Raw genomic sequence first — 23,261 nt, 5'->3', positions numbered from 1 at the left:
GAGAAAATTGTCAAGCTGTTTCAACCACCTAATCCAACATGGATGTACTCGCGACTAAGAAATTTGCAGTGTTTTCTGTCATATCTGACCTTTCAGCAAAGATTGATTTAAATATTAAAATTAATAGATATGCCTGAACATGTGTTGCAAGGAAGTTGATTAAAGGTCTTGCATCTCTTGTACTACTATTGTTGTGTCAACATTTTAAGAACAGTAACAGCTAAACCAGCTAAATAACCTTATAATACGCTGAGTGAGAGTAGGTGGTTTTATTCCTAACAATATATAGCAACTACAGGTAAAACACCAGAGTAATTTTCCAATTTAAAAAAAACTTGGTACATAAAAATTTTGTGATGGACGGATAAAAACTATTAAAACTATTACTGTATGACTACTGGTATGTAGTTAAGTAAATTGAGAAAGTCTTTCCACTAATTCTCATGGAAGAATAATGCAATTATTAAACACATCTTAGTCTAGAGCGATGTAAGGCATTATATAATATTAAACAAATCTAAACAAGAATAAAAAACTCAAGTATCAAATGAGAATCCAAGTGATTCGACGGAAGTTGAGTGGCAGGCATTATTGCAGAAGCTGGTCAAAGGCGAGCGAGCCAGCTTCTGTATGTTTTGCCCCAGTTCGAGATTTTGTACCTCTGCGCTTTCGCCGCCTTTTCCTGCAAAAGTTTTCTAGTGTATCAGCCAGAAATGAAAGATAACAGTTAGAGAATCACTAGGAGGTGGAAAATATTGAAAGCATAAAGCTCTATAGCTGCCTACCCAGTGCTAGAGAGGTTATCTTCACTGCTTGCATCACTTTCTGTACCAGAGATGATTTTTAGCTCGCCCTTGTGCATAACAGCGGTATGACCCTGCAACAGGTAACATATCAACATTGACCTAACTTCTTAGGTGACTAGCACTTGCAGTAAGAACATCGGGTTTCTACAAGTATTTGAGTTCAAATCTCAAGAAATGCTAAGCTTTACCACAAGAAGCACTCACAGGCTGAATAGCTTTGTGTTAACCGTGTAACATGTACAAAAATAAAAGCAATTGTGTATTTATAAATTAATGTGGCCAATATCCATTTTATATAAGTTGCAGTTATCTTGAAAGCATAAAACACTGATAAGACAGTGCCAGTGGGAACAAGTGAAATGAATGTCAGCCATCTCTGCAGCCTAGATAGTTCTTACCTTGCTAGTAGAAGCAGCCGGCGATTTGCTAGCATGGTGCATCCCATCTGCAAGATGGATTCAGCTAATGAATAACACGCATGGCATACTAGTAATATTTGGCCATAAGTCGTGGATAGAAAAACCCACTGAATAAATTATTTGCAGTTCATAAATCTGAACTGTTCCTATTTATTGCCAGTTAGATTAATGCATTCGGGAACGCTCAATGGCCAAACAAACTAAATATTGGCAGCAGTGTTTGAAGCAATTATCCAGATTACAGATAATACATTTAAATGTTCTGCTATGAAAAGTCAAATGGAGTTACAATGAGCAATGCTTTATGTACGCATGTATATTAACATTGTTTGTATGGTATAGTGTTTGGTAAAGCCTACACCAAAACAGCTTGAAAATAGCAAATCAAAGGCTTATGATATTTTACATGTAATTGTTTCACAGTAAATGTTGATAGCTCAACATTAACAATAGATAAATTCATTTGTGTCTTTGTATTTAGCTTTTTCTTTGACTCTATGTTCTTTTAATATAATGACTTATTTGACAACATTGGGAATGTTTATTATAAATATTCTTTAATAGATGTTTCTAGCAGATGTATTAGCATGACAAAGCCTCACAAACAAGGAACCTGCTGCTGAGTTCTTTACACATCAAGAAGAGGCTAATATATAGTAATAATATTTGCTTAATTTTCAAGCTGCAGTCTTAGATTTAAGTATGCGATATAACTTAATGACCACTACCTCACTGACCTCTACTGTTGTAAAACTTGCAAATGTAAAACTGATATAAACAGATTTTAAAAATTTGAAATAAAAGGCTGAGAAAATTTTTTTCCTTTCTCTAAGCAAATTCCATATAAATTTTGATTATAAACACAGAGTGTGTCAGCTTGCATTGAAAAGCTTGATATGAAACTACATTTGGAATGTGATCATGTTAATCAAATTTTAATGGTTTTTGTTTTCCAAACATATCTTCACCCCAGAAATTGAACCAAGTTTTCTAATCACACTTACGTTAAGCACTAACTTAAACAAGTCAACAGGAGTGGATATAGCATATCGGTTTTAGGCCAATGAATGACAGTAGCCTACATTGTTAGACAAATTTAGATCCGACCAAACTATCTGTCTTATTTAAGAATTTTTATGATCATCAAATGACGACGTCTGTCACCATATTATAAAATCTACAAAACTCGCTATAGATCCAATTAGTACCAAATTCATTTATTACTAAGACTAACCTATTCTCTCGACATAATTTGAAGGGATGAAGCCCTGTGCCCCGGTGTGTTTCAGTGCACCCATCCACCAGTGTTCAGTGTCCTCATATAGAAGTAAGATGATGTCATCCTTGTGAAAGGACAACTCATCTGACCGCTGTGCAAGGTAGTCATACAGAGCCACGACCTGAAAAATAATTGGGCGCATACACTTGGTCATTTCTGTTAATTTTGTCAAACTTCAAGACACTTTGGGGTGGACAACTCCTACTGCTATAGATTAGATTTTTTCAAAAGATCTATATATAAATCTCAAAATTTATCTATTATTTTCTATTGTCGCTGTGTCCACCTATAGCAATTAGAGCTTAGCAATGAAAAAATTCCGCTGTGCAGGAATTAAACTCGTGACGATTGTAAATGCAAGTATACAAACACACGCACCTAACCACAAGGCTATGCTGTTATCATATTTAGCTTATATGTACAGCATCCTTATTGCGATTAAAGCTAAATATGTTCATTTTAATATGAATTAATATTACCATTTGCGGTTGTTTTGAATTTTTTAAAACGTTATTTCAAAATCCATTATTCACTTTTAATTATTTGTAATTTTCAATCGTGCCGTTTCAATTTCAAATGTGCCGTTACAGTGCAACTGTAATGGCACAAATTCAATCTTCAATTTCCAGTTATTGCAAAGGGCAATCGCTAGAAATTGTAAAACCAAAAAAATGTTCACATGGACATTCTCGAGTAGAATTTGCCTATACATTCTCTTTTGCTTTGGTCAAACAAAGTACCTCGTGCGCTTCACTGATGTATTTAATCTCGATATCTCATTTCTAGGTTTTTGCCAGTATCGACTATTGAAAAGTACCAGTATTTTCGTATTTAAAATTTTGATGGATTATGCTAAAATTATGCTAAACTCTCCATTGTCTCATCAATTGAGAGTACGATAGGTTTAGTCATGTTGAAACTGCTGAGATAACATGCTGTACGTCAAGTGATGTACAGTGTATCTATGTTCATATAAATACACGAAGTGTTGTGTATGGAGATGTGCTCCAATTGTCTTCCTTGATTTGATAGTCATCAAAAAGAGCCAAGCCATATAGTAGAAACATGAATTGACTTGATCGTTAACCATTTTTAAGCTACCTATAAAAAGTTTTGATATAGCGGGCAGAATAGAATACTATTTAAATGCGTGTTTAATTTGAATACTACTAACAAGTGTGTTGAGCCTTCAATGATAAAAACCAATAATGTGCATCATTGTGGCAGTCAGTATTTACTAGAGCGACACAAATATTTCTCTTTTGCAAAAGAGAACAAAGTGATCAGCACTAACCTCGCCTTTAGGTTTGATGTCATCAATGCCTTGTAGTGTAAGACCTCCTCCTTGATTGCCCTGGCTTGTCTGGGGATACATAGAGAAGCTAGGCATTAATCATAATCATTAACACCTCAACAGAAGCAACTTACAATAGAGATGCGGGTTCAAATGAAAAGCAGAGAATAACTAGTCTTTCCCCTAATATTGCTACCTAGGCTACCGAATAGAGTTATAACGTCAGCTCGTATTGACTGATGTAACCTATATTATGCTAAATATTACAAATGTGCTTTGAACCACAGCCGCATGTTTAGCCTAACTTAGCAACTTCCAAGAGTCATTAGGTGTTGAATAACTCACCATAGTCATGTTGATAGGAGGAGGCAAATCCCCTCTAGATCCAACTGCAATGAAAATAATTGAAAAGTTATATAGAAGTCGAAAGAGTGGCATGATGTACAGAAAAAGCAATGGTAAAAATGCTTTAGTCAAGTAAAAGAGGTTTTATATTGTGATACACGAAATTGACAAAGGACTCTGCGATTTTTGGTATTCTTTACTGAAAACTATGGTTTTGTATTAAAAAAATTATGATGTTCAGCAATTATTTGTTAACGACATACACTACAACAGAATATAATGATTGAAATGGACAGAGTGTAATAGACTTTCCAATAACAAGGTTGTTACTCCAACACACATGCCCTCATTTATGGTAAGTGAGCTTATCAGAGATAAATGTAACGGATCAACAATGTCGATGTGTTAATAGTTGAGCTAATAAGGTCTTCTAACAAAATGAATAAATTAAAAATTCATAGTTTTATAAATATTTCACATTTATTAATGGTACTACATAAATAAATTGCACGTTCACCATATGGAGTTGGCTATTTCTTGTACTGCAGCTCACTTTGTTACATTATTTTTTCATATTATAGTTTTAGCAGGAGTACTTTCAAATGGGTATTAAGCCAACAAAAACATTTTTCAAAATGGGATATGAAAAAAAGAACTATAACTAAGCGTACATAAATCATTTTGCAATAAAATTTTATTTAGGGATTCACAATAGAAAGGCACATGCGGTAGGCATACAGATGATATATACATGTAGTTACATTCCAGCAGTCTACATAGACAACGGAAGCTATGCTAGTAGAAAATAATAAGATGCAATTTGTAGCTATCGTGCATCTTGTTTAAGATGCCTGAGTCAAGCAGACTGCAAGACAAAAAAAGATTTCGTTATTTTCAAAATTCTGACTCACTATGACTGAAGCCTGGTCTCCAACCTTGTGAGGAACCCTTCTTCATGTACTGCATCTGAGAGGTGAGGTGGCTCCTTCGGGCTTCAATCTCTCCAGTCTTTGGTGCATGAGGTGACATTATGGTAGGCCCCAAGCCCTACCAGTATATAGTACACAGTGTATTGCTAATGTAACACTGTGTGAGTAATTACTATGTACAGGTAATATATATATAGTCTACATACACAATATTCGATATACAGTTAAAATTTTGGTGATATATAATGTACATAAACAGTACACAATATATACTAGCGTGCGGAGTTGTTCTACTAATACTATATTTTGTCAAATTAAACAAATCAAGGGATTAGCAATCAGCAAATAAGTGGAGCTACAAGTATAACAAAACATCATGAGTCAGTTTCACAACTGCTACATCTGAACATATTATACACACAGCTATAGTTGTCATAAAACCGTGATAGTTGCCTATCGCAAAATCTTTGTGTTCCGCGGTCTTTCTAAATAGTTTGAAAAATTACTGTGGTTTTTTACTTTTAGTTGCTATATATTGTTAAGAATAAAACCACCTGCTCTCACTCAACGTATTATAATGTTATTTAGCTGGTTTAGTTGTTACTGTTCTTGAAATGTTGACAGAACAATAGTAGTATAAGAGATGCATGACCTTTAATCAACTTCCTTGAAACACCTGTTCAGGCATATCTATTAATTGTAATACATGTATTTAAATCAATCTTTGTTGAAAGTTTAGGCGTAATAGAAAATACTGCGCAGGTTTTCTTGTAGAAGATGTAACTGCGTTGGCATAGGTACAATTTGACAATTTCTTCCCTGCAAGTTGCTCGTTCATAAAACAGACAGCTGCTGAGAAATATATCTTTAATGAAGTTTGGATTTACACAATAACACATAGATAACATACACAGTTCGGATATAACAAGCATTAGAAGGGTAATATATCCAGCAGGTGTGACACAAATATAATATACTGTAGGTGTGACACTCATATAAAATTGTGCGAAGCTTGTAGCTAGCATATTAAAAACACGGTTTATCATTATGTTGATGGAACAACTCCAAAACACTAAAAAGGATAAAGTAAAATACTTTAGTGAGTAGCTTACGGTCATCGTTGGCTGCGCATAGCTCATATCAAAGGTAGAACCCCATGTCTCTGTCATATCTACAGTGCCAGGAGGAGAAGTGGAGAGAAAACCTGCATCCGGCTGACGCTGCTGCTTGTTCACTCCCCTTGAGAATGCCTGCAGGTGTAACAGAGAGATACAGACACACTCCGTTTGCCATAACAATATGAGCTGTTTGAAGTGGAAACAATTTTGAAAAATTTGTCTGCACATTAAACTTGGACTCTGTTGATGATTATGGACACTGCTGACATTCATCAGCAGGTGCTAGGAGTGGCCAAGTTTCAGCCAGTATATTTGGCGGGCTATAAGAAAAACACAATATACATGAAATGTGAGACCTAAATAGTTTAGAAGTCGCTGATACTCTGGAGCACATATGTCAAATTACATAATAAATATCTAGTAGTGTACTAGTGAACTCCACAAAGTTGTGAGAAACAGTTTTTCAGATTCATTATTCAGATACAACCAAACACATGCAAGGTTAGGGGTAAGACAGGCCCTTCCTAACATTGCTCAAGTAGTGTTAATAGCACACGCAACAAGTAATAAACTCTGGCCGACATGTCTTGCTCTAACAGTAGCTCTGCACACAGTGGTTTTACAGTGATAGAGGGCATGCCAGTCAATGAAGTTAAACATGCATGCTACATCCTACTCTAGCCAGAAACAGACATCTGTCAATTTACCTTTTCTGTGTCCACCTATGAATATAACAGAAGTATGCGCTTTTAATACGGCCAGACAGCATTGTTTACAAGCAGTTGTAGCCTAGTGGCCTGAAACACCTAACTTGTGAACAAGAGACCAGAGTTCAATTGTCAAAAAAGGTTTATGAATGTGGCTGGAAGAGCATCCCACCTTACATTGCTCCTCTGCCAAATCTACTACCTAGGTGACAAAAAAACATTGTTGATAACAGTACGTACAGCATGCATTGATGTTTCTAAATAATATCAGGTCATAAGTGGCCATTTTGGTTATGTAATTTAGTGAGACTCCAGTACCAACCATGTATGTTTGATGACAGGCAAGAAGACTCCAAGGTTAACCACTTATGTTTGATGACAAGCAATAATACTACAATGTTAACCACCTATGTTTGATGACAGTTAACAAGACTACAATGTTAACCACCTATGTTTGATAACAGTTAACAAGACTGTGATGTTAACCATCAGTTTGACCATCAAGTAAATTTTCATGCTCTGGGATAAAATGAGTTTAACATGTAAAGTCATTAAATAAGCACCAACACAATCCTATTCGTATGATGTGCAGAACATTTCACTTGTTACCTCCTCTTATTACAGACAAATGTAAACAGATTGTATGAATCAATTCTAAAATGACATTTACCATGACAGACTCCAATTTCTTCATAGCTCTATTCTTCTTGGCATCAATCTGTAAGGATTTTTCTTCTTTTTGAACAGTCATTTCATCGTCAGATGGAAGACTAAAACCAACAAAGGAACAAATAAAATACAGTTAATCAATACAAGCTACTGTTAAATATTTTTGTGTAAACTGCACCGGCTTGTTGTCTGGCATACTTCACATCATTCGCGTAAAACAAAAGCCGTAACTCAAAATCATGAACAAGAGAACACAACAACGAACAACCATAATAAGCTCTAAAAGGAAGCGCATTTTGCCTGTGGTGATATTTGGTTAATACAAGTGATTGACGCATTCTGGCAGGAAAGTTGGAGACCTTAGGAGGAGATTTGCTTAGGTAGTCATTAAGTTCGTCATCGAGATATTCTGTGATTCGATCGCCCACAGATTTTCGATGAATAAATTCATCAAAAACTCTATAAGAATTGTTAAAGTTTCAAGGTCATGCGGGGAGTGAGCTGAAACAATGGAAACTTGAAGGGAACCATAGCCAATACAGTGCATATCTTCTTGTCACGAATAGCAAGGTGCTGGATTTGAAAGATTAGAATGCTCATCAGTATCAAATTTACTTAAATTACAAAAGATTAACAATAACTTGTTGCCGATTGACCACAACAGACCACCAGATACCTACTAGATTGCAATAACGATGTAATACACAAGGCATAGACATATAAGTTTTGTTACTATTAACATTGTTATAAAGTGCAATGTTTGTCGGCATTCCAATTCCACTAGCCATCTTTGATTTTGGTTATTTAGTAGGAAAAGCACTCATGCTTTTCATTTTATTAAAAAGTTGGGATTTCATGAAGATAGTGAACCTACAGCACAAAGGATTCAGCAGAGCCTTTTAGGAACAGAATGTAGGCATCGATTTCTGATAATATACACTGACAGCGTAAATGAGTTGAACTCACTACAAGATATAAATGAGGCGCAAAGGGAACAATGACATTTTGATGACATTTCAACCCCAATGATTATTATTAAAATGGAAGATCATTGTCAAACTCTTTGTAGAGAGACTGGAGTCCACTTACGAGGCACCCTACCATCTAATTGGCTATAACAATTAGACCAACAAGACAGTAAAATATCAACCAACATAATACACTTAGCAGATAATGAAGAAGGAGTCGTCATCTCAGCAGATAATTCACAATTACTATTATGCTAAAAACCTAATAATTATGGTATTCCTATCAACCCTACAAGCAGTTTCTGTAAGTTTAAAAATGCGTCTATCATAAGCTTACAATATTTATCATTCAGTGGTCGAGTTTAAGTTTTTTGAACTTTTGTAAAAAGAATTTGCATACTTTGAATTTGAAGCTTGGTACAAAAAACCCAGCAATATGATTTCTTAAAGCTTAAAAGTTTACTACTAAGAAGATATTTTGTGATGTAACTTCAGCTAGAGACACCCAACCCACCCAACTCAACCCCCGTAACTCCACTGATATAAATATAGGTGTTACATACGCAGAATTCCTTCCAGCCGTGAGATGGGACTGACTGACCAGAGTGTACTTGCTTTGGTTTTCTTTCCCAATCCAATTGAAGTCATATTTGAAAACTTGAACTTTCTGGTTGTCTCCCCTTGAGCAGAAGGCCACGATATGATCGAGAGGGTGAAACTTGACATCATTTACTGTCTGAGGATAATGCAGATCTGAGTAGACAGCCACCTGTAAAGATGGTTGCTATATAATCTATAAACGTAACTGACTGGCAGAGCACATAATATTTAACTTCTCATCAAATAGTAGAGAAGCATCATGTGTGCACTCTAACAAAACCTAAGAAACCTAAAATTCAATTGCTCCTCAAACCTGATCTCCTGTCTCGGTGTTCCACACGTAGGCGCAGCCATCCTCGCTGCCACTGAAGACAAAAGTGCCGCAGATAGTGATGTCACTGTGTACAATCTCTCTAAAATTGAGAGCGCCGATATATCGCTGAGTGACAGTCTCCATGCGTAGGTCCAACATCCTGATAGTGTTGTCCTTAGTTTGCACCAGAAGCCGCCTGCCATTGGGATGCACCATGATGTAGCTAATTCTTTGATCCTATAAACGATGTTGTAGATTAGAGATTGTCCATTGAACAAATGCTAGTGAGCTTGCCGAGTAACAGATTAACCACACGAACTATGCTACTAAATTCCAACTTTAGATTCAAAAACTTCAATAAACGTGAATATTTTGTTAAGTTTTGGCAACGTAAGAATCTGAAACAAATAGCAGTAGTATGACATAATGTGATAGTTAGCAGCAATAAAAGATATCAGAAACCATATTTTACCAGAAATCGGTTTGTTTGGAAAAAAAGTAACGAGAAAAGTAAACATGTCCTGAATAAGACCGAGGTGAGAGAGAAGATTACGAATAGGATGGGTAATACCTGCACGCAGATGGCTGACATCTAGTTATGATGTTATACAATATACCTTAAACTCTTCATTGACCACGGTTGAGTTGAGAGTCCAGTCTCTGGTGATTCCTAAAAATGATGAGCTGATGAAAGTGTCGCTGCCAGACAAAAATACTCACACTGATGATGCCATAATGAAGAATATGAATAGAAGTTTATACAAAACAGGTGACTAGTAGTGGTGTTTCCTAAAACAGGTGACTAGTAGTGGTGTTTCCTAAAACAGGTGACTAGTAGTGGTGTTTCCTAAAATTTACGAGCTTGTAGAGTTAACTCACTCTGCTCAGAGTTAAACAATAAAACTTGTTATCATTTAGCATGAATTGTATTCGTATGTAGAAAATATCTTAAGAGATGTAAAATCCTGTAAACCTGTAAAATCTATGAGACAAACACACGGTTTTCTTAGACATGACAAAATTTTTACCTATCTAAAATAATTTTAAATATGCAATATTAAATATCAGATAAAAAGTAACATAAAAAATATTTTCGTACCTGAGTTTAATTGTTGTAGTAACAATATAACATTTGTGACTATATCCTATATTCTGTGGTATTAGCTATTCCATTATCACACTTTTTCAAATTAATTACATTCATTAAGTTTGCTAATTTAAAAGAATGTAGCTATCTTTGGACTTGAAGAATTGGCTTGTCATTACTAGAAATGGCAGTTACTTTACAAAACAAATTAACACACCTTTCTTTGTAGCTTTTTCTGTTACATTGACATTCCATATCTTGATAGTGCCAATGTTATCTGCTGTAAACAACTTATTACCTTCTTCATCGAAGCAAAGGCTATTGATATACGAGTCATGGCCTTCCAACTCTTGCTGGAGGTCAGCTACAGCAATGGAAGCAATTTAAAGAATTAATGACAAGTGGTGACGAGTAGTCATCATGCCAACGTATGACACGCAAGACAAGAAAATAAACAATCACCTTGGATGTTGTCTGCACCGTCTATATGCCAGACTCTGAGTATGTTGTCATAACTTCCTGTCACCACTACCTTGCTCACTCGCGGGTGGAACTTGGCACAATACACAAAGGTTGGGTGGGGGAGCAGCTTCAGACATTTCTTGTTAACAACTTCCCAGACTCTAGAGAGATACCAGACAAAGCAATAGTAAATATGGACTGGTAAAAGGTAACAGCAGTGATGACACAATTATACACACACTTATATTCCTATCAAATAACTCAGAATATTCATGGTAGTTCGTCTTTATTATTCTACTCAACTTCAGCATTCATATGTTAGCTGCTTAACAGCTTGTACATGAGACATGCTCTGTACTCTCTGCACATGTCAACTACCACATGCTTTACTGACCTCCTTTTTTGGCTTTTCCCATTTAGGGATCGCAATTTCAAAATTTAGGGATTTTGAGATTGTTATATTTTAAAATTCAAATATGTATATGCTGGTTTATGATGTATCGTGACCATTTGCGCACGAGATTTAAAACAAGAGCAATTGTGACTGGGTGACCTTCCTATCACCACCAATGACCCCTCTGTGGTTTGAACCACTGATTTACTGACTGTATTCCAATGCTATAACCACTGAACGACGGCTTACTCCCTCAAATGCCTCGCTGATCACAACATATAACCTCAACGATAGTGCTAAATATATTCCAACAAAATGAACATGGGTGCAGTACCTGGCAGTGCCATCAGAGGAGGCAGAGAGCAGATATTTGTCAGCCCTTGACCAACTCAACGCGTAGACGTTATTGTAGTGTCCTGTTAGAGTGGCAGTCAACTGTCCACCCGGTATCTCATATATTAGGATAGGATAAGCGGTCTTGTCGTGACAACCACAAGCTAAGTACCTGTAAAATCAATGATATGCATTCTATGTATATAATAATATAGATTCATATTAAAAAGTTTAATGTCTGAAGAGTAAACTAAGATTGGTAAATAAATAATAACATAAAAGCTACTTAAAGACCAGCCAGCAGCAAATACTTACCAAGTGCAACTGTATGTATCGGTTTAACTTAATTAACAGAACACCTCCTGACTAACTTTGGCTTAACTTTGGAAGCTGATGCTAGCCTAGAGACCCCTACCACTAGCTAATGCTGCAATGCGCACAGAGCGCTCTACCGTAAGAAGCTATGTAGCAAAATACAAAAGAAGGATCTCAAGCTATAAAGAGTTGAGAAGTCCAGCCATTTGACTCTCGTGCTTTATTCGGAGCATCAACCTGTTACTAAGAGAGGGAATGCTGACCTGCCATCATTGGAGAAAGCCAGGACAAGACATCCCATTTTGCCGGCAGGAAGGTTGAGCAGCATGCTGTTTGGCAGTCTACACATCTGCCCTGGAAGCTTACTCCACTTAGATGGTGCATCCTCACTCGTTTCTCTGTAACAAAAACAGATCAAGTTCCTGATTCTTTAAGAGGTCATGGAACAAGACGACTCGGCAATAAAATTTTAATAGTAATTGTAAAGAACATAATTTGATAAAACAAGTTTAGCAAATCTCAACAAAAAAGAGTTTCAAATTCTCAGGTACTCAGGTCAAGAGCAAGACTGCCAAACTTGTGCAAAACGGTAAAACAGTGAGTCCATGCGGTACTCTGTGAACTGAACAAGGAGATAGAAAGTGTAACAAAGAACGCTCAAAGGTAACAAAACAGGCAAATTACTGTTTTTGAGAGTTCCAAATATCTGACAGCCGAAGCACATTTCTAAAAAACAGAATAAATCAACTCTGACACTTGACATGCAGCAACAAGTCAGCCGGCCTGACAGAATCCAAGAAGTTAAGACACCAAAATCACAGAAACATACAATACTAACAGATGTTAAAATAGCATATAAAGGGAAGTGATAGCCTGCTGCATAAAGCAAAAATTTATGTAGAAATATTTTCTCCAAGCAGAAATTTTATTGACTCACCACTGAATCACTGTTTACTCAGCAGGCAACAGACTCTCAGTAATATATTTTTAATGGTACAATCATCATAATATAATGAAGTGAGTAAAATTCATGATAAAAGCCAAAGAAATTATTTGATGCCACAAACAGCTAAAAAAAATAGACTGATACATAATGGCCACAAGAGTTCTGGCTGAACCATCAGGTGAAGCCGAACAGAACTTAAACCTGATTGGGCAATAACTAAAGATAAAACTCAACGCTTACTTAGTGTGACTTCTTGAGTCTCTGTCAAGAAACTGTTTGTCACTCATTGTGCCTTGCTCAGCCTGTGTAGGAAACATGGAGCGGGCAGTTGGTACAATTACGTCAGGAGGAAGAAGAGATTTGACCGTGACATAGAGTGAAGAGGGATAATTCCTTCTCACGCAATACTTCCAATATTGATAAACAGGCACTTCATCTGTCACCACTCTAGAGACAGGCACCTCATACAGCTGCAGACGAACCTGCTTGTCTACATTGAGTTTTCCGTTTACGCCTCTGAGCTACAAAAAGAGGAAAGTGCGAAGTTCAAGCTTTTTACCAGTGGTCAGGCATGCCGATCTGAGTTGATAACAAGTGCTATCATATTGTGACATTGATAAGCCTTGTGCAATTCGCATGCAGGAGTGTGATAAGAACCCTAAAACTAAATTACGGACCAATACAGACTAATAAATAGCCTTAGTATCTCGACAATGCGCGATCAGCCTGCTAACTTTGTCCTTACTCAACTGAATATGATGAGATTGATGGCTACCTTGAGGAAAGCCCATGCCTCCTTATGCCAACCCTCTTCTCCTTTTATTACATTCTTGCTGTACTTGTTCTTGAGCGCTCTGTTCATGCTTACAAAATCTAAAACCTAAAAGCAACCACATGATGCAATGATAATTTCCCGATAATAAGATGCCATCAGTGAACTCATGACAGTTCAGTCGTACGCAGATATTATTGTGCAATAGCTTATTATTATTAATCTATTACACGACATACCTGATACAGACACTTATTAAGTCTATTCAAGATCCAACAAACACTCTGATGAATGATTAAATTCTCACTCAGAAGAATTTTTGTTTCACGTTAAAACTCATCAACATTCAGGAAAACAAAATAATATACTAAGTAAAAAGTTACAATGCACTAAATAGAAAAACTTGCTTCTCTCTTTTTCTAACAATAAATAAAAAATAATCAAGTACTCGTTATTTTATATTGTGTTTAAGTTCTCTGAGCACTCACGTGAACCAAGAGTCCAAGACCTTACTAATCATAAGATTTAAGCACTTAGTGAATGGGTAACGAATTTCAATGATGTTTCATCAAAAGTGATCCCGTCTGTCACTTTACCTCGAAGAACATAATAACATTGGGTTTTTCCTGGACTAGTCCATTGAAAGGCTCATTGAAAACAAGCATCTCATCCCACCACGGTACAACAGTCCTCATGTCTTTGAAGTCAAATGCTTGAGTCATTATAGGCAAAATGGTTTCCAGGGTCTCGTCTCTTTTCTTTGTTTCGTAGAATGATGTCACTGCTCTCTCTCTACGATAAATTTATAGCATCTATAAATATCTATAATAGATTTATAACATCTAAAAATATCAATAGATTATATCTATACATAATCTCTATCATAGATTTACAACATCTATAAATACAGTATCTATATCTGTATAGTATAGCTATACATAATCTCTATAATAGAGTTAATCAACGTGTGAATGCCTACCACATATAGAAGTTGAAAGTTCCGTTCAAAGAAGCACAAAATATAGAGAGGATGGCAATACGTGATCAACAGCTAGGAGCATGCTGAAGTGTACAGTAGGGAAATGAGGACACAGAAAAACAAATATAGGTCAAAGTGACCAAGAGAATAACTGTTGAATGACAGACTAGATCAAGAAAGTTCTGGGTACAATAGCATGTGTACATAATCTGTGAAATGCGAAGCATACATTCAGAACTGTCAACGTAAGACAGCGCTATCTTCTCTCAGATGATGCAAGTATTTATTGCAGCCATAAATTGGTTGAAAATTTATCTACTATCACTTTAACAAGTCCTGATGAGTACACTAAAGATAAGGATGCGATTTGACATACATACACCCACATGGTGATGCATAGCCTGGCGACCAACAATAGACAGAAGTCTCCCTAAGATATTATAAGCAAGGTGAAGCAAAGGCAACAATTTAGCATGAGTCTTGTTGGTAGAATGCCAAAGACTACTCAGACGCTTTACTAAAAAAAGATAAACACAGCTCATCATTTGTGCGCATCTAAAAAAGACTTCTCTGCGCTCTCATAGCTAAGCAACTTCCTGCATAGTTAAACCAATAAAAGAGTGGAAGATGACACCATTGGAAAATTTCAAGTAAAAATCGCCGTTAAATGTACACATGACTCAGAATAAAAATGGCAACTGGTGTGTTTAAACAGAGCTTATTAGTAAAGATGCTTCGGTACACTCTGCATGATTAAACAGCCTTACATACTTGTCTTGTTTTTGAAGATGATGGCCTGTGTCAGCATCAATAAGATGAACCCTGACAAGAGGGTGTTCAATGACATCATTGGTTCTCAGCTTCTCTGCCCGATGCACAACAACACCGGCTATTTTGTTTTCATCAGTGTATTCAAATCTTCCTATCGGCTTCTCCTCGACATCCTCCGCCGCAGACTCTGAACAAACAGGTCATAATTATGTGAGGGCAGCTTTCAATAAGCATCCAAAGATACCTCGACAACTATCGAATAGCATTACACTCGAACGAAAGCTTTCAAGCATTAGAGTTGAGAGTTTCTGCAATCTGAAGGCATAAATATTCTGTGTAAATTCTATACTCAGCACTAACTTGATCAAGTCTGATAACAAAGTTAGACTATCGTATTACCTTCAGCCTCTTTGCCTTTCCTTTTTTTAAGCTTTTTCTCTTTCCCTTCAGAGGAAATCTTTTCTGTCTGCTCAATAAACGATGTTTCTTCCTGAAAGAAGAATTGCTCACGAGGCTCAGTCAAAGCGCTAAAAAATGCTGTATATGTACCTCACTATATTTAAGAGCCACATCAACTGAGCCTTTTTTCACAGAGCTATAAAACACAAATTCAAAACCTCTCCTCAACATATACCTCACTCCGTTTTCTCTCTTTTTTTACTTTTTTCTTTGATTTGGTGGGTTTTGTGAGCTCATCAATGGTCATAGGGTTGTCATGAGGTGCTTCGTCCCTTTCCCCGGAGTCAAAAGCAATATTCTCATTGCCCTCAGTGCGACTAACGAGACCCTGAGTAGATCCTGACTTGGCGCTTTCTGAAAATAGAAATGATTTACATTAGAAGTGAAACATGCAAAGCGTGTTGAAAGTTTCACACCAAGTGTAACACAACAGAATTGCTTACTTATACCAAATCTTACAGGCACTACTGTAAGCTTTTCTGGTTTCCAACCCTGACATCTCCTTGAGGTTAATTACAACTTGGATTTCAGTGTGTAGCTCTTGCAATGACGTGCTCCAGCCACATTTTAAGAAGAAGGGTGAGCATGAATTGTCTAGAATGGTTGTAGAGAGTGACATGATAACAGCCATGTGACAAGCTCGAGTAACAAACTTACTTTTTCTCGGCTTATCTCTCTTCCTGTTGCTTTTCTCCTTGCTTTCATCTGGGTCATAAGTGTTTCTCTTTTTCGTTTCTTCATCAGTGTCCTTCCGGAATTCCCTAGAATTCCTAAGATTTTCCAACTGTAACAGATGCCTTTTAAGCAGAGACCAACAAAAAACAAAGATAGTTGGTAAAAAACTAAACACAATGCATTGGAAAAACAGATGCTATCCACCCATTACACTCCCATCAACCTACTAGCCAATATCAATCCCTAGAGGTAGAACAAGACAGGTTTTTTAAGTTCGAGACGAGACTCGAGACACTGTCTTGTAAAAATTCGAGACACGAGACAGTAAAATAATGTGCATTTGGTGATGATTTCACTACACAAGGACTAGCGTACTTAATATATAAAATTGATAAACCTCTTTTTAAATTGAATTTTCACCTGGTGTAAACGATTTAAATACAACATTTTAATTGCGATATGCATGTATTTTTTGTAAACAAAAGTGACACAAACAGCTCTGAAATAGCGAAGATATATATTTCTAAGAATTTTGAGCTTGATTGATACTAATTATTATAAACATATTGCTTTGCACATGTATATTTTTTTTAGGTTTTGTTTGTGTATTAACTGCAGTATGTGAATTATATTTAAATTGTACTCATGAAATTATATTCATTACTGTATATATTCTTATATTGAACTAACGATGTCACTGTTACCCGAACACGGACTATGGTCGACACGGCCTTTAGTTCGATTCTCCGTGTACGGGCAGGTTTTACCCGCAATTGGTAGTATACAAAAGAAGCCCGAATTTTATGAAGGGCAAATGGTGTTTGGACATGATACAATAAACTACAAATATTTTCCCCGCAACAGTCTTATTTATTAAATCGGATTATCCGGAAGGTAATTGGATACGACCCGGTATCTGTTTTAAGGACACAGAACCGGTCTACAATACATTAATAGGGCCGTTGTCTGGACTACATGATTAGACTCGGCGGCCAACATTATCAATAACAACAGGTAGTAATGAACCTGGTACAAGTTTAAAGGAAGTTGCCAGCAATCCATTACAATATATGGAGTTGTTGTTACCACGTAAGCCATGCTTTAACAGTCGTGCGCAGGCGCTTTAGTTCTATTTCCTGTCTCGAGTTTGGTAATAGTTAGGTCGAGATGAGACCGATACGAGACAGGTCGATACTCGAGATGTCTCGTGCCTCGTTCCACCTCTATCACTCCTATCAACCTACTAGCCCGTGTCACTCCTATCAACCTACTAGCCCATATCACTCCCATCAACCTACTAGCCCATATCAATCCTATCAACCTACTAGCCCATGTCACTCCTATCAACCTACTAGCCCATATCACTCCCATCAACCTACTAGCCCATATCACTCCTATCAACCTACTAGCCCATATCACTCCTATCAACCTACCAGCCCATATCACTCCTATACACCTACCAGCCCATATCACTCCTATCAACCTACTAGCCCATATCACTCATATCAACCTACTAGCCATATCACTCCCATCAACCTACTAGCCCATATCACTCCTATCAACCTACTAGCCCATATCACTCCTATCAACCTACCAGCCCAGATCACTCCTACCAACCTACCAGCTCATATTACTCCTATCAACCTACTAGCCCATATCACTCCTATCAACCTACTAGCCCATATCACTCCTATCAACCTACCAGCCCATATCACTCCTATACACCTACCAGCCCATATCACTCCTATCAACCTACTAGCCCATGTCACTCATATCAACCTACTAGCCATATCACTCCCATCAACCTACTAGCCCATATCACTCCTATCAACCTACTAGCCCATATCACTCCTATCAACCTACTAACCCATATCCCTCCTATCAACCTACTAGCCCATATCCCTCCTATCAACCTACCAGTCCATATCACTCCTATCAACCTACCAGTCCATATCATTCCTATCAACCTACCAGCCCATATCACTCTTATCAACCTACTAGCCCATATCACTCCCATCAACCTACTAGCCCATATCACTCCTATCAAACTACCAGCCCATATCACTCCTATCAACCTACTAGCCCATATCACTCCCAACAACCTACCAGCCCATATCACTCCTATCAACCTACCAGCCCATATCACTCCTATCAACCTACCAGCCCATATCACTCCTATCAACCTACCAGCCCATATCACTCCTATCAACCTACCAGCCCACATCACTCCTATCAACCTACCAGTCCATATCACTCCTATCAACCTACTAACCCATATCCTTCCTATCAACCTACGAGCCCATATCACTCTTATCAACCTACCAGTCCATATCACTCCTATCAACCTACTAGCCCATTTCCCTCCTATCAACCTACCAGCCCATATCACTCTTATCAACCTGCTAACCCATATCACTCCTATCAAACTACCAGCCCATATCACTCCTATCAACCTAGTAGCCCATATCACTCCCAACAACCTATCAGTCCATATCACTCCTATCAACCTACTAACCCATATCCTTCCTATCAACCTACGAGCCCATATCACTCTTATCAACCTACCAGTCCATATCACTCCTATCAACCTACTAGCCCATTTCCCTCCTATCAACCTACCAGCCCATATCACTCTTATCAACCTGCTAACCCATATCACTCCTATCAAACTACCAGCCCATATCACTCCTATCAACCTACTAGCCCATATCACTCCCAACAACCTACCAGCCCATATCACTCCTATCAACCTACTAACCCATATCCCTCCTATCAACCTACTAGCCCATATCCCTCCTATCAGCCTACCAGCCCATATCACTCTTATCAACCTACCAGCCCCTATCACTCTTATCAACCTACTAGCCCATATCACTCTTATCAACCTACTAGCCCATATCCCTCCTATCAACCTACCAGCCCATATCACTCTTATCAACCTACTAACCCATATCACTCCTATCAACCTACAAGTCCATATCACTCCTATCAACCTACTAGCCCATATCACTCCTATCAACCTACCAGCCCATATCACTCCTATAAACCGACTGACCCATATCACTCCTATCAACCTACCAGCCCATATCAGTCATATCAACTTACCAGCACTTCCTCACTTTCCTTTTTTCGTCGGCTTTTTCCTTTTTTAGGTGATGCTTTCCTGTCCCTGTAGTAATGAGTGAAAAATACATTAGTTAGCTGATCGCATATAAAAGATACACAGAACTATAGTAAGTTGAATCCAAGCTACAGTAAAGTAGTCAGCTTCACTACCAGATTCTGTATTGTGCAACTTCGTCCCTTGCCGAGTGCCACCAATACTGAGCGATCAACACCTGCACTCTTTAATGATATATTGTATACATTTACATAACCAAAAGTAACATACAAATTGAATGTTTGAAAAATAGACCCATCTGTGTCGATTCAAAGTGTATTGTCATTGTCATCTGTCCAATAGAGGACCACAACTGTATCTTAATGATTTCTCATTTAATACTATTAATGCTGCGACATTTGCATCGCTTATATCATCTGCTTCTACACCGCTCGCAGACTGTAGCAGTGGGGGTTTAGAAGCGCTAGCGCGCGCTATCAACTGCTGGTGCACTTGTGTAATCTGTTTGTTTTTTGTCCATAATTAGAATGCTACATTCTTCCAAATGACCAAACAATTTACATGCAGCTATTTATTGTATTTTCAACAAGCGAACAGCTAATCCTTATGTTTAAAATCTTAATAGTATATAAGTTATCACAAATTTAATAGAAATCAGTCTAAGGTAGATGTACATGTATTATAAACACGTTAACAGCACGCAGTGTGAAATAGTGGATAACTAGCTCAACCATTTGATATTCACATTGGACAACATACAGCCATACTACTCAGACAGTCTACCAATCTATTCAGCGAAAGCCTGAAAACGGGTATATGTAGCAACATTTTGTACTATTGTGTGAAGTTTAAATTTTAAACAGTGTTTTGTTAAATGATTGTATGGGTTGCTATTAACAAATCATTTTTGATGCATTTAAATGTTGATAGAAATGATGCTGTAGTAACTTGTTGGAATTGTAGTTTTACGACTATCACGAATAAATTTAAAAACCACAACAGCACTTTTTTGACTGCAAGACTGCAATAAGCAATTTTTATAAAGAAATGAATACACAGAGCACTAGCTTACTACCACGCTTGGTTACTCCAAAGCCAACATGGCTAAATTGCATATCACAAATTGTTGATATAAATATCTGGAGTGTATTGACCATGTACATTGCAGTTTTCTCAGAAGAGTTCACAGTGCAAGTCACATTTCTCAACTACTTGGTGTAAGCACCACAACTACAATGTACATTATTAGTACTTCATGACATATAAACGATTGGTGTACCTGACAATGTTGGCCTGCGCTTGCTCAAGATACAAATCAAACGTTGCCTTGGTAGACTTCTTAATACTGTCAGTAGCTAAAATATGACAGACCTTGTACACGCATAATGTTGTGTTTCTAACAAGAAGTATCAACTCCAGTAAGATGCTCGTAATCTTCATAACAAAAAATGGGTGCTAAAATCTGATAAAATCAATGACAATTAAGTGCTGCTTGCTAATTTCACAGCCACTGCAATAGTAAGTATGGTCTCGCATAAAAAAATGAGTTTTACATGTTACACTGAAGTTCTGCAGATAAAATTGGAGTGCTCCAGACAAGACTGAAGTATTGCAGACAAAATTGGAGTATTCCAGACTAGGCTAGACAGTCACAGAAATTATAGAGCAAAGCAAATGGTAATAATCAGTCGCGAACATACCAACTAGGTTGTCTTTTGGATCCTCAGCATCTTCACGCTTGGGCACAGATTTCTTTTTTTTAATTTTTTTCTTGTCTGCAAATAAGTAAACCAAAAAGCGGCATAGTATAACTTATCCTTCCTCTATAGTGCAAAACATTCAAATCTTGTCTAAAGATGTAAGCTAATTTACCTTGTTTTAAATCAGGCTTAATACTTAATACTTTATGTAACCAATTTTTACGCGTATAGGAAAATATAATGGCTGCTGGTAATCAAACGGCAGAGCCTATTATAAATTATATTGCTAATCAAAACAGTTGTGATTAGGCAACACTCAAACAAACAGTACTGCAAAAACTAAGACTAAATACTTATTTTAAGGCAAATTTAATCAAAGTAAATACTATATCCAGCAGTTAAAATGAACTTTTCAAGCATCTCTCTCAAGCATAAAAGCTTGATTAAAATGTTCTGAAAACATACCTATTTTTTTACAACAAGCGAGTAAAATAAACAAAAATTCAAAAATGTTAAAATTCATAATTGTGAATTAACTCAGCCAAAGCTAAGAAATTAATGGAATAGTATAAAACCTCAAAGATATGTTTAGAACGTTCACGCTGCTAAGTGCTACATTTAACTTGTCGCTGTAACAGAATGTGAGTAATCTAAAATGCTGATTAATGCAGACAATTCGTTTGTATGCAAAGTAATTGAAAAATGGCATAATAATTAGTAAATTATTATCATAAATGTGCTTGAAATTTTATCTTTCAACATTCCAGCAAATTCCGTCATAAATTAAGACAATGAACACTTTGCCAACAGACTGAGATTTCAACTTTGCAAGACAAACATAAAAACAATAATTTTACACAACGTTAGTGCCTGACTTTCCACCTGTAGAGATGCGTGTAACTCTTTTTTGCAGCCTGTAGGGATCGAGTATGACCATAGCCAAACAACAAGATGGCTTTATTGTTCATCTATACTTAAAACAGTTTAGATATTGTCAATATTATAATAGCATTACATGGTTGTAATTTAATTGATATACGCACATGCTGCATTCGTTGCACGAATGAATACATTGTACGGATTTGTCACCGAAAAGTGATATGTCGAGACTTAGTATGCATTGGTCAATTGTAACGTTATTTTGCTGGCAAGCAAATGTTGTCGTTTAAATATACTAATATTGCATCATTAAAATTAAAAACGAGAAAAAAACTAGCCTACGAATACCTGTTTTAGTGGTTAGCAGAGACTCTTCCCCAGCAGCGTCCATGACAGTATTTTAACTGTTCCGCAGTAGTCGTACAAGCCGCTATGTAATTGGCTTAGATAGAGTTTAGTTGCTGCGTGACGTAAACGCGCGTAAGCGCGTAAGCGATATGAATTTTACGTTCCGTTATTTAGTCACATGTAGGTAGTTTTGTGGTTAAAGTACTTCTATGACATGACGCACTTTGAGATTTATCTGCTCTATACGTATTCTACTAGAAAGATGATTTTGTTGACAATTGTCGCGTAAAAAGTTGATGATATGTGAACCTGAGTTTAAGATTAAGATTATTCTATGTTCTACTCAGATGTGAACAAGAACAATCGGGCCATGATGGTTCTATCCCAAGGTTTACTTGTAAAATTAAATGGTAGTTGTGTGACATATCAATAGAATAATTAGTTCAACTCCAACTCTTCTGCTAGTTGTTCGCACTTCGGTGTGGACAAAAAAATTTAGTGACTTTTTTATGTGTATGTACGTGCTTATGATAGGCCTACTAGTACATGTAGTTTATAAGTTTAAAACTCCTA

General features: G+C 36.9%; 1 protein-coding gene across 3 annotated transcripts; it reads right to left on the bottom strand.

Moving 5' to 3' along the window:
* Window positions 1-254: 254 nt before the first annotated feature.
* LOC137396279 (jouberin-like) lies at window positions 255-22,734 on the bottom strand. Of its 3 annotated transcripts, none has more exons than XM_068082478.1 (28): window positions 22,689-22,734; window positions 21,462-21,536; window positions 21,041-21,116; window positions 19,746-19,809; window positions 16,623-16,749; window positions 16,141-16,319; window positions 15,906-15,996; window positions 15,507-15,693; window positions 14,353-14,548; window positions 13,760-13,864; window positions 13,225-13,505; window positions 12,302-12,436; window positions 11,725-11,895; window positions 10,997-11,157; window positions 10,752-10,898; window positions 10,065-10,117; window positions 9,448-9,684; window positions 9,098-9,303; window positions 7,568-7,667; window positions 6,898-6,912; window positions 6,185-6,322; window positions 5,055-5,190; window positions 4,144-4,187; window positions 3,799-3,867; window positions 2,460-2,625; window positions 1,205-1,251; window positions 786-877; window positions 255-682 (listed from the first exon to the last, which is right to left on the bottom strand). In XM_068082478.1, the coding sequence occupies exons 1-28, from the start codon at window positions 22,729-22,731 to the stop codon at window positions 589-591; spliced, it is 3,435 nt and encodes a 1,144-aa protein (XP_067938579.1). In that variant the 5' UTR covers window positions 22,732-22,734; the 3' UTR covers window positions 255-588. The 3 variants fall into 3 exon arrangements, with proteins under 3 accessions (XP_067938579.1, XP_067938594.1, XP_067938585.1); XM_068082493.1 differs by having other exon boundaries at window positions 15,906-15,972; XM_068082484.1 differs by lacking the exon at window positions 6,898-6,912.
* Window positions 22,735-23,261: the final 527 nt, after the last annotated feature.

The sequence above is a fragment of the Watersipora subatra genome, chromosome 1 (assembly GCF_963576615.1).
Source record: "Watersipora subatra chromosome 1, tzWatSuba1.1, whole genome shotgun sequence".
Taxonomy (NCBI): domain Eukaryota; kingdom Metazoa; phylum Bryozoa; class Gymnolaemata; order Cheilostomatida; family Watersiporidae; genus Watersipora; species Watersipora subatra.
Note: the sequence above shows the minus strand (reverse complement) of the source record. Positions and strands in the feature narration are given on the sequence as shown.